The 12,362-nt window shown below is 43.3% G+C and overlaps 1 protein-coding gene across 2 annotated transcripts in view; it reads right to left on the bottom strand.

The window, feature by feature from the left end:
• The window catches only part of RANBP9 (RAN binding protein 9), a 40,433-nt gene extending 34,518 nt beyond the window's left edge, over positions 1–5,915 (bottom strand). Inside the window, exon 1 of one of the 2 annotated variants that reach the window (XM_050321086.1) lies at positions 5,231–5,915. In XM_050321086.1, coding sequence (XP_050177043.1) covers positions 5,231–5,708 — 478 coding nt within the window. In that variant the 5' untranslated portion in view covers positions 5,709–5,915. The remainder of the gene's footprint in view (positions 1–5,230) is intronic. The other variant, XM_050321078.1, reaches the window with a different exon arrangement.
• Between the last annotated feature and the right edge of the window lie 6,447 nt (positions 5,916–12,362).

Here is a 12,362-nt window from a genome sequence, read left to right as displayed (position 1 = left end):
AAAAAAAAGGAGTTCAACACGCAAATCTGAACTTCTGAATCTGAGGTTCCAAACACCTGAAGTAGATCACATGAATACTGCCCTATGTTTACTCAAAACAGACCTCTTTCATAGTTACAAGATATAGTTTGAGTATTTAAAAGATCACTTTTAAAGTCTGTCTTATTTCACACTAAAAATTAATAATATTCAGCATTAGAAAGAGAATTCTGCAAACAGATGCATTGAGGCAGAGAGGGGAAAACAGGTCTACACAGCTCAAAATTTGCACTGCAAACCAGATCATAGCTAAGTTCAGCTACCAGAACTGTTGTCATTTGGGCTTTCATTAGAAGTGTTTAACAACCATGAGTTGACCATGCTTTATTTCATTTTTTAAGCATTCACACAGATGATTTTTAGTAAAAATAGTATCACCAGTCCTGTAGCGAAATTATATTGAAATTAATCTAAATTTAAATTCCATTTATTTGGAAAAGAGCTAATTCAGAGAAAAACGTGTTTGGAAAAGCCATTTCTGCTTTCAAAAAAGATAACATTTGAATCTAAATGTAAGTGTATACTGCATATGCACCAAATAGTCCAAAATAAGTCTATGGGAGTGCCTACCTAGACAAAAGTAAGCATGTTTATCCAGTTTAAATCCTTAAATGAAGTTTACATAAGCTGAACTGCAGTTATTTCCAACAGGTGGTTCAATGACTTGCTCACACTGCCAAAAATAAAATAATCAAGGCCTAATCTTCTGTTGAATTCATTAGGAAAGTTTCACTGAGACAAGAATGGAACAGGTTGCCCAGGGAAGTGGCTGAGTCACCATCCCTGGAGGTATTTACAAAACCTGTAGATGTGGCACTTGGGGACACAGTTTAGTGGTGGACTCAGCAATGCTGAGTTTGTGGTTGGACTGAATGATCCTAGAGCTCTTTTCCAACCTAAATGATTCTATGATTCTAAGAAAAAAAAAAAAAACCACACCAACACAGATTACTAATTTTAACTTTTCCCCCAGTTTATAAAAGCAAGGTGTCCAAAGCAGGCAAACTGTACTGAATGTACCATGTTTTCTGCCAGAAAAATTGACACCATTCTTGTATCACTGAGTGACAACAAAGAACTATTGCTGTGGAATCCTCCTCAGTTCGTTATAGAAAATGTAATGCATAGTTTGCACTGAAAAGTAATTTATTTTTGTTTTTTAGTTTGGCACTATAGACAGTTCAAAGGCAACTGCAGTGTAAATAAATGTCTGGCTAAGATTTCCTGGCCTGTGATACATTATAAAAAGTTCACACAATGGCAGCTTACTCAAAATTGCACAACTTTCCTCAGCCTTTTTTGGACAATTGTCACATGTCTAACTTAAGTGAAGTTACTATAGGACTTTCCATGATTTTACCTAATTCTGTACATACTTTCTTCCATGATTACAATCTGCATTGAGTCTGTGGTTTTGTCTCCTTACACTACATAGCACAGATCACTATCTGCTGGAAACATAACTTGTCTGTCTAGTGGAACGTTCATATTACATACAGTATTTATGAAATCCCTGTTTTTCAACAAGGCCCATGTGTTAATTCTGAATATTTTAGAAATACATAGGAATATTTTTAAAGATATGTGACCTTAATAACTACGCATTTTATGTGGTCACTGCTTTACGTGCAGCGTACGCTTATGCTTTCTTTTCCACTTACCTACAGCTCAGAGCTGCAAATATTGACATTAAGTGAAATCACAATGTTTTTTCTAGCACTGTTTTTCATTGTCTCGCTTACATAGATATACCATGAACAACAGTCACTAGGACAGCATTAGCCTTCTATCAGCTTGCACAGCTAATTGGCAGCAACACAAAAATGTATGTCTGTCCATCTGAAAAACAAAAATACTCTAGGTATAATCTTTCATATATTACAGTATCACTGATGCCACTGTATATGTATTTCACATCCAGATTTTGACTGAGCTTCCTAATCAAGAATCAGAATTTGTAAAAGTGTAACAGAATAGCTCACTGTGGAAAGAAATTGACTTGTTCTGGTAAACAACAGGGCAGTCAATGCATTTTCCCTTCAAACATCTCTCCATGTAAGTTTTCCTTTCCTTTTTTAAATAACACTATGATTCTGAGAGAGAACAAAAAAGAGCACTGACCCTTGAGTTTTGTTGACCTCCAACAAAAATTGAAGAGCTGCTATTCCGATCCTAAACTACATTCCTTTTTTTTTTAAAACCTCCACCACCTGATCAATGCCTTGTTTTCCAGCACTTTTCATTTTTAAGCACTCTGTAGGATGCTTGCAAAAATCTTCAGGTCCAGAAATGCAGTACACACAGCTGTAATGGCAGAAAGAGACGTCTACTGCTGTTCAAGTTTCCATACAAGTTGTCCACTGGTAAGCAAGGAAATGAAGGGAATCTTCAAAAATTATATAGAGAGGACCATAATTCCTCTCACAAACCAATGGAACAAAAATATCACAGTACATCAGCACATTAAAATTATGAAGTTAATTATATGAAAAATGACTTTGAAAGCTTTTGCTCTGATTGTTCCTCCCCACCCATTTTTTTTTCAGAGGCAACTATCTCCAGCACATACAGAGTGAAAGGAAACCACTGATGTTACTGCTTTCTGCCCCCTGTCAGTCACAGACAGGAGGAAATTACTCCATAAAAACAGTTCTGAAGACAGAAATCTACAGAGGCAGAAAAGAAAAATTAACTGTACAAGGTACCTATAGTACAATAACAGAAAATGGTAAGAATTGCTTTAAGATACTGGCTTCTTTGGACAGATCTGTCTTCCTTGAGTATTTTGCTCAAGAACACAAGGGATCTTTATTCCTGCTCAATATGTGATTCAAATTTCCTTTCAATAAAAACATCCATCCTTCTTCCACTACTACTTAGATAACTTCAGAAGCACTGAAAGTGCCAATATTCCACAAGAAGATGTGTTCTTTTAAGCCCTCTATTTGCAACTGATTTGTAGAAACAATATTTGACAATGCTAAGCACATTGTTACTTGCTATCTTCCCTTACTCTCCTCACTGAACCTCTCCTTTTCTTCCCTTTAATTGTATTCTCAAGGCTGAAGGATCCAGGAAGGAGAAAAGGCAGCAAATGCTTTAGTGGGTTTTCCCCCAGTTCTCAGGTAGGAATGCTCTGATATCATTCATTGCTTAGCCCAGTTAGCAACTCCAGGTGCCAAGCCGGTAACATAAACATGGAGTTGCCCTAACAGCCACCTTCTTTAAATTACCAGGAAGAAAAGATAGGCCACTTAAGAAGCGATTCACTCCCATCTGCACTTAGGAAAAGCAAAGCACAGACATGTTACACTGGCACCTCTCCTCCTCACAGTCCTCTGGGCTAACCTAGGAACTCTTCAACCTCCATCACTTACCATTATTTAAGAACTAGACTACAGGTATTTTCTTGTTCTAACCTTCTAACTGTGCATTATGTCTTCTGGTAGAGCATCCACACTATTTCCTATGTTACCTATACTTCAGAAACATGCTGAGCCTCCTGTAATTTCTTTGAGGTAATGAATTTTTTTTTTTAACACTATGGCAAAGGAGGTAAGTGAGGAAAAAGAGGGACATCACAAGGAAAGCTTAAAAATTCACTTCTGCAATTACCCTGTCAGATCAGAGAGGTTCCACGTCTTAATTCTAGCTCATAAGCAAAAGGAGTTGGACAAAAGAAAGCAAACCAGCAGAAGGACTTGATGGTCATAAAGCTATGATCATCTTAGAAGAAAAAAACAAAACCAAAACCAAAAACGCCGCCACTACTAAGCACCAGAAAATACAAAATGCTTCTAAAAATATAAGGTCATAAAACACTGAACAAAAGCCAGGAAATTCAGAGTTGAGTATTAAATTACACATCCTCAAATCACTTGGTGCCTCCCAGAAACCTGCTCTACAGTCATCAGACTCCTTTATTATCCTTGTATGGTGCATCAAACTTAGCATTTTTAACCAAGTATTTTGTATGTAATAAAAAAACTTCTCTATTAAAAAAAAAAAAAAAAGTATTCCAAAGTACATTTAATCCTTTCATGGCAGCCAAATCCTGCCATGTGTTTGTGTTGCCGTTTTCCTCCTCCGATTAAACAGTAACATGTTTATCAAGATTTCCCTTGAATTTCTCCACTGCAAACTCTGAGAAAGGGTAATTGCACGGGTGTTTTTTCCCCTCCCACTACGTTCATTTGATTACAGACTGACAAAAGATCCAGTTTTTCACAGCCAACTCAGAAGTGGTTTTGAGTCCACAACACTTCTACTTCAGGACTTTGGGCCTAGAACACCAGATGTGTCTGTGTTTTTTCAGGTCAGAGTGTACACTTACGTTTCCAGCTTTTATGACATTTCATAACAACCAACACAAGTTTTTCTTCTGTTGCCTCTCGCTAATTTTTTTACACAAAAGCATACTCTGGGGTTTCTACCTTTTATCTGAAAACCTGTAACTAACTGTGAAACGTCTAGGAGAAAGTTATAAAGTCACCTTTATTAACTTAAGCCCTATTGTCATTCTTTCCCTCAAATCACTCTGTGCAATAGTTAGGCAAGACTGTTACCAGTGACTTTTAAAGCCATTTTTTTCGCAGTTTAAAAATAAACCATGTTTTTCTCCGTGCTTTCCCCTCCCGTCATTTCCGTGTTCAATAGCTTAACGCTTGCTGCTCTTAACTCCATTTAACCCTTGCTCTTCTCGAGAGGGGAGGAAGAAGAAAAAAAAAAAAAAAAAGCAGCCACTTCTTTTTCTCGCTCATTACCATAAACAGGACACGTCATGCCGAGCGTCCTTTATTCTCCTGCCTCAGACCCAAACGTACTGGCGATACCTGAATCCACGGAGGAAGTCTCGGAGTTTACATAATGCCCACTCCAGAAGCATAAGGAGGCGGGGGCGGCCCCTGTGTGTGTCCCCCCCCTTTCCCCGCACGGCGACAGAAATGGGGGGAGGGGAAAGGAGAGAAAAATAAAGCTGAAATAAGAGAAAAAAAAAGACCCTTCTCTCCACGCTGCGGGGGGAGGTGTGTGGGGGGGGGAATTTACGGGATCGGAAAACAGGGAAGAAAGAGGGAGAGGAGCGTGTGTTATTTCCTGTTATTGTTACTCCTGTGCCCACTGCCCGACGGAGAGATGGCGGGGGGGGACACAGACAGGGGGTGTCGCGGCGGCCCGGGCCGCCCCTCCTCACCTTTGTAGTGCACCCGCAGGTTGTTCTGCGAGAGGCCGATGTAACTGAATTTGTCCTTTGGGCTCCAGGAGCGGGGCAGCGGCGTCTCCTGCTCGTCCACGGCCGGGTAGAGCCTCTTCAGCCGCCGCTTCAGCTCCTTCTCCTGCTCGTTCAGGGCCGGGTCCCCGTGCGGGAAGGGCGCCGGGGCGCTGGTGCCGCTGCCCGCCGGCAGGCCCAGCACCGCGCCGGCCCCGCCGCCCCCCGCGCCCGCGGGGCCGCTGCCGCCGCTGCTCCCGGCGGCGGTGGCGGGTGGCGGCGGCGCCGCGGTGGCCGGAGGCGGCGGCGGCGGCGGGTGGAGCAGGAGCGCGGCGGCCGGAGCGGGGCCGGGGCTGGCGGCGGCCGACGGGGGGATCCCCGGCGCCGGAGGGGGCACGGCGGCCGCCAAGGGGAGCTGCGGCGGCGGCGGTGGCGGCTGTTGCTGCTGCTGTTGCCCGGACATCCCGGCTCCGGCCTCCTCCTGCTGCTCCTCCGCCGCCACCTCCCGCGGCGGTCGCGACTGTCACCGGACGGGCCCGGGGGCGGAGCGACGGGCAGGCCCGGGGCGCTGCGGAGCGCGGGTCACCCCCACAACCGGGGCGACTCGGAGGAAGACGGGGGGCGGGGAGGGATTGGCGATGACGGCGGCCGGTGGAGGTGCCCGATGGGAGGGAGCGGGGGGCGTCGCGGGGCCGGGGCAGAGGCGAGGAGAGCGCGGAAGCGGCGGGCGGATGGGGAGCTGGCAGCGGGGCTGGCTCGGTCCCCCCGCCCCTCCTCCGGTCGGGGGCGCGCCCGGCGCGCACACGCTCCGTCCGGCCCCCAGCGCGCCCCCGAGTCAGCTGAGCCCGCGGCCCGGCCCCGCCCCCCCCGCGCGCGACGGGGCGGGGCCAGGAGGCGGGGCGTCCGCCCCTCGGCGGGCGCGAGGCGCTGAGGGGGGGGAAAGGGCAGGGAGAGGGAAGGGACTGGGGGAGCGGGAGAAGGGTTGAGTTGGCCTTGCGGATCGGGTCGTGGTGGAGCCATCGGTGTGCTTCAAAGCTGTCTTAAGGTTTTCTGGCGTGACCCGGACCTGTCGCGAGGATTTCCCCATGAGGAAGTCTGACCGACCCCCCGAGGGTAGTGGGGAAAAGGAATAGGCCAGTCAAATGGGCACTATCCCCTCGTTACAGAATTATCGTCGAGTCGTAAAATATGCTGAGTTGGAAGGGGCCCATCAGGATCATCGAGTCCAAGTCCTGGCCCTGCACAGGCTGCCCCAAGAATCACACCATGTGCCTGAGAGCACTGTCCAAATGTTTCTCTAATTCTGTCAAACTTGGTGTTATGACCACTTCCCTGGAGAGGCTATTCCAGTGCCCACTACTCTTGGGGTGAAAAACGTTTTCCCAATACCCAACATAAACTTCCCCCGACTCAGCTTCATGCCGTTCATCGAGTCCTGTCACTGGTCATGAGGTTATGATGATAATGTTTTTCCTCTTGCAATTGACCTGGGAGCATCAGACCCGTTGAAAGTTTTTCTGGTGTAACCCAGACCTGTTGAAAGGTTTTCTCCAGGAGAAAGTCAAACTGACCCTCAGAGGGCTAATGGAAAGAAAGACATTAAACCTCAGTGGGTCAATGACCAATTCAAAAGGAATAACCACCCGGGGTGAGTCAAATGCAGACTGTCTATTCCTCATGAAATTAAACAGCTATGGTGCTGACCTTTCCCAGCCCTATATGACCTGGGCTCATAACAGTTGGCATGATCAACAAGCAGTGGCAGATTGAGTTACAATTCTTGCAAAGAATATAAATTCCCCACATATATATATATATGCACATCTCAGTCATACACTGTTGTTTCACTCTAGTCATCCCAAGAACGTCAGTTACCCTGCCTTCAGGGGCAGGTTGTAACATTAAATTGGAGAAGAATTGAAGGAGAAGGAGGCATCATGGTGGGCTCTGCCACCATCAGGGATGGCAATGGGGAAAACAGATGTTGATGGGCCAGAGTGGCACCTGGAAGGCTGTGGCCTCTGACACGTGTGACATGGCTCTGCTGCCCACACCTTAAGTCCAGCCTCACATGGGGGTAAGGAGAAGTGCCACTGAGAGCATTCCCCAGAGGCAGAAAAGCTTGGGAATGACTCAGCTGAGGAGGGCAGGAGGAGCAGTGCAGTGTTCCTGGAGCAATTGCCATAAAGGAAAAAAGAAGTTTCACCTCAACAGGAGGAAGAACTTCTTTACATTGAGAGTAGCAGAGCACAGAACAGGCTGCCCAGGGAAATTGTGGAGTCTCCCACTCTGGAGACATTCAAACCCCTCCTGGATATGTTCCTGTGTTACCTGCTGTCAGTGACCCTGCCTTGACAGGGAGGTTGAACTGGATGATCTCCAGAGGTTTCTTCCAACCCTAATGATTCTGTGCTTCTGTGAACCTGAAATGTTGGGTGCTTCACAAACTCATTTCCAGCTGTCAACATGTTGGAGAATAAATACAGAAGCAGGAAATAGAGGAGGTTAATTATGCTTCACGTGTGTGAGATGGTTGGTGAGGTAATGCAGGTGTGACACTCACAAAGGCTTGTATGAAGCTAAACACTTCTCACCTATAGTTACCAAAATATCCTGTCACTGCTCCATGATGACTAGTAGCATCTATGGCTGGACAAAATGCAGTTCTCTAAAAATACCCTATCAAAAGGAGCTGCAAATTATAGAGGAGTAGAAGTGCCTCGGATGGATGTCAAAACACATTCTAAATCATGCCTGAGGGTCAATTACCCTGGCACTGGTAGGCTATCTCCCACTATATGTAGGTTTACTTTCACATATTTAGAGGCTGTTGTAAACCATGATGATTAGGGATGTAATTTCTTTAAAAAAATACAGTATTTGGCCAACTATAGGCATTGGGAAATATATTCATTACGTTTGTAAGCGTACATGTGTCTTAACTATTTTTTTCATTTCAATGAAAAAAATTTTCTGCCATATCCACTTCCTGAGTCATGGCTCACTTTTAGCATTTGTGCCAAAACACTTCATGTCACCCATTTCGAGATTGCCACCACAAAGTTCCTATTTCTTTGTACAGTAAGACAGGAGAGCAGGTGTTTCTGTGCTTACTTCTTGACATTATTCCCTACTTCACTACTCTGGTTGATTTTATCCCTTCTTTTACCATGCTCCAAGAATAAATAATCCAAGTGTAACAAAACACTGTCTTTTAAGAAGTCTTTTCCCCCAAACATGCCCCCAGACACACTCATTCACATCACTTTTTTTGAGTAAGGCTTATACTGTGCACTATGCCAGCGGTTTTTGTAGACGTATTCTAATACTTGATATTCACCAGTATCTTATTTATTCCTCTTGTGTTCTATTATTTTCTGACTACATCTTTGCAAGGATTAGAGATAGCACATAGATATTGACATAAATGCCCAGTTTCTGGCTGATGTAAATGAATCGGAGCTTTTCAGATTTAGAAGCAGTACTCATGTTCCTCCCTAATGCTGTGTCGTTTTCCATTTTCATATTGAACTTAATTCACCATTACAGGATCCATTCTGTTTTGTTATCACTTCCTCATCATCACAGTCCCCTCTTGTCTTGCTTAACTGAAATAATTATGACAGCTGCAAATGTTGCCATCTCACAATACAGCCCTCTTTCTAGATCAGTGGTAAATACAGCAGCAATATGAGACTTGCTGTGGAGCTCTGAAGAAGGCTGTCATTAACCTTCCACCATCACAGAAACTCACAGTTGAATTCTGCTCTTTGTTTTCCATCTCCCAGTTTTTGAGCCATGGTAGTACTTTTCTTTTTGCCCAGTGATTACTTAGATGCTTGAGTTGTCTCTGGTTTAGGAATTTAATCAAAGGCCTTTTGAAACACTGTAAAACATTGACTAGCCCACTAAAATCCCTTTGGGTTTTTTGGGTGGTTTTTTTTTACACTTTCAAAGAATTTCAGTAGATGGATCAGCAAGAAATTATTTTGCTTTGAAGAAAAGCCTTGTTAGGCCTAATTCCATTCACAAACATTCTCTTCTGTATGCATAGGTTTTATCTATGTTTACTCTTTAGTGACCATTTCCACCAAATAAAATGCAATCCAATTATTCCAGACACTGAGGGTATTTGTTTAGCCTCTTGTTGAGCGTATCAACAGTGAGTCAACGTGTCATACGTAGGTTTTAAAGTGAGTGTAGGAGATCACACCATCAGTCCAGTCCTCTGGGCAGATGACCTGCATGGGCATCAGCTCATTGCTGTTTTCGCCCATCACTCTCCTTGAAGAACCCAGAGCCAGAGGAGAGGGGAGAGCAACCCCCAACTGATACCCTACAGACAACATCAAAGAGAATAAAGCTGTCCCAGCTGCACAAGCGCATCTTCTTCTCACAACAGAGCATTGTGCATGGCCCCAAAGTTGCAGAGGTTAATTTAACTCCTGGATCCCATGTTGGCTGCTCTCTGCATTTTCATTAAGAGTGAGTAAGTGGGCTATGGCCATCCGTGCCAGTGCTGCCAAGAGTATTCTCTCAGTCAACAAGAAACAGAGGCAGGATTCTCTTTGGGAGTCTATTTCCGTGTTTGTCTTTTGTCCCCTCCGTGGGACCAACCCTCCTAGTTACACATGAATTTAATGTGTGTGCTATGGCTGCCAGTCTGACAAAATTCCAGTCACTTCTCTGAAATTTAATATCTCCAGTTTGTAGTGATGGCAACTGTTTGCTGTTCTTTGTTTAGTATTTCTCCCGGTTAAGTTTTTCCAATGCGTAGTTTCTTTGTAACTGTTTTGGAATTAATTTTCTCTGCTTCAAGAAGCTGCTTGGAAATCAGCAGTGTGTTATTTATTGTTGTGCCTACTGAACTGAATTTCTGCTCCTAGTAAGAAAAGAAAGCTACTAAGAAGTAGGCGATGATATTTCGCCAGTATGAAGGATAGATCTCTTCAAACTACCTGGAGGATTTTTCTACTGAGCCCTTTGCTATTTGGACTATTTTTTCCCCTGATAATTTAATTGGTTATATTTAGGATAGACTTGATGAACTGACAAATGGAAGACTTGCCAAAATGAATCATATATGAATTATAGGCAATCATCAGCTTGGCTGAATAAAATTGTAATCCAGTTGCAATTTACAGTATTACTATATTGCTGCTCACACACAATGCAGTGCCTCTGCTTTTATAAAGCTGAGCAATCTACTAATGGAAATAATTTTGTTGTATGAGTCAGCTATACGTGTGCTATCTTAGAGCAAGAATGATTAGAAGTCTCACTTGTTTGCCAATGCTTCAGTTGTGGTATTTATATATATAACAATATGTAGGGAGAGATATAGATATAGATAATAATCTATATCTATTTAGTTTTGGTAGTTGAACACCAGCATGTATGCACAGTGGGAGCAGGCCTGTTCTCTTTATTCTGTTCTACCTTTCTGGTCTGTACATGAGCCCTGTGGTCTACAGGCACACCAAGTTTTGTAGAAGTATGATTCACTCTTTGTACAAAATCTTACCAAATTTAATCTCTACAGTCCATTACAAAAAAAATTCTCTGCATTTTGTTATTGAGTTTAGAGAGTTTATTAATAGTTAACTTCATACTTTTCTTTCAAAGTTACTATTCATAGCTCTTTACCATATCTTCTTTATATATTGAAGAACAATTATTTTTGATAATTTTCTGCATAGAGTTGAGATTCTTTTTTTTTTTTTTAATATTAAAAGGCTGTTTAAGGCGAACTGAAAATCTGTTGATTGGGATAGATCATAAACAGAAGATTTTATAGTCTTTGCTGCCTGGGCTAATGTACAAGCATCGTATGCTAATTAAATGTCAAAATGTGCAGAGAAATAAAATGCCCTCCAAGCTGAATAGAATGTGTTTTATTCACAACACAAATATATGTGGGGGCAGGATAGAAAATATGATGAGACACACTGGTGTATTCTCTTTGTGAAAACAGATATTAAACCGTAGCACTATTAGAGAAGTGATTCTCAGCTAGCAGGTCAAGATCCATTTCTGAGTCATCGTGAATTTCTGCCGAGTGTGGAAGCAAGTTGGCATGATTTAAATGTTGAAATATAAGAAAAAACTATTGAAGAGTAACTAAAAAAACCCACAGTGTCCAGAATTTCTACAGGAAAAGGGTTTGTTTGACCGGATCAGCCAGGACTAAAAAATCCTGTTGTGGTATGTAACCAAGTGAAGTGAGGCTGAAGGACAGGAAAAGATAAAATGAAAGAAGAGAAGAGCTCACCACGCAGCCTTCTTGGACTAATGAATGGAAACACTCTGCTTTCCCTTTTCTCTTACCCTGGCTGGGAGCATCAGCAGCCTGACTCCTGCATGCGGCTGGAAGAGTTCCAGCACCCTTTTAGCTAACAGGGGGCAGGTGGATCACAAAGCTGCCGAGTTTGGAAACTGCCCTGTGATCAAGCACCATAAGACATCCTCTGTATGATGTTTAGGATGGAAATTTAAAAGTTATGTGCTTTTGGTAAATATTTTAAAGTTCCCCTGGCAAACCAGGCAGTGTTTTGTTTCCAGTCCGTGCATTGGTAGGGTGCCCATTACCATAGATGAGCAAGCTCAAAGACTGCAGGCTTTCAGAAACACATGGGATGTGTCAAGCTGACCCACTTCTTGAAAGCCAGGCTAGGCCTTTGTGAAATATCCTGTACTTGTTAGATGTTAGGATGTCAAGAATGTTTAAGTCTCCACTGACGCGATAATTACTGTTATGGTGTTTATAGAGGTGGGAGGGCCCTAAGGGAAAGGAGGCCAAAAAGAAGAATAAGGAAGTGAGATGAGTAAGGCTCCATGAATTGCATGCAGATAGCATTTTGTCATGCTTTTTTCTTTAACTCCCTTGGCTCTTCAGTAAAATAGATGCTTACATATGAGAAGCTACTTTTTTCCTCTCTGCATCTGTCACACAAATTCAGATGCTCCACTTGTTAATCTCAGTGGCAAAAGTAGGTTTTAAATGGAGTTAGCAGTGTGAAATTGTCAGGTGAAAACATGGAGTTCTAATAATTTTTAGTTACTGTAGCTGCTCCCAGTCCTACTACCAATCTGTAGTTTGCCTCTTTCACATCTGTTC

The sequence above is a fragment of the Myiozetetes cayanensis genome, unplaced genomic scaffold (assembly GCF_022539395.1).
Source record: "Myiozetetes cayanensis isolate MyiCay16 unplaced genomic scaffold, myiCay2020 scf1, whole genome shotgun sequence".
Lineage (NCBI taxonomy): Eukaryota > Metazoa > Chordata > Aves > Passeriformes > Tyrannidae > Myiozetetes > Myiozetetes cayanensis.
Note: the sequence above shows the minus strand (reverse complement) of the source record. Positions and strands in the feature narration are given on the sequence as shown.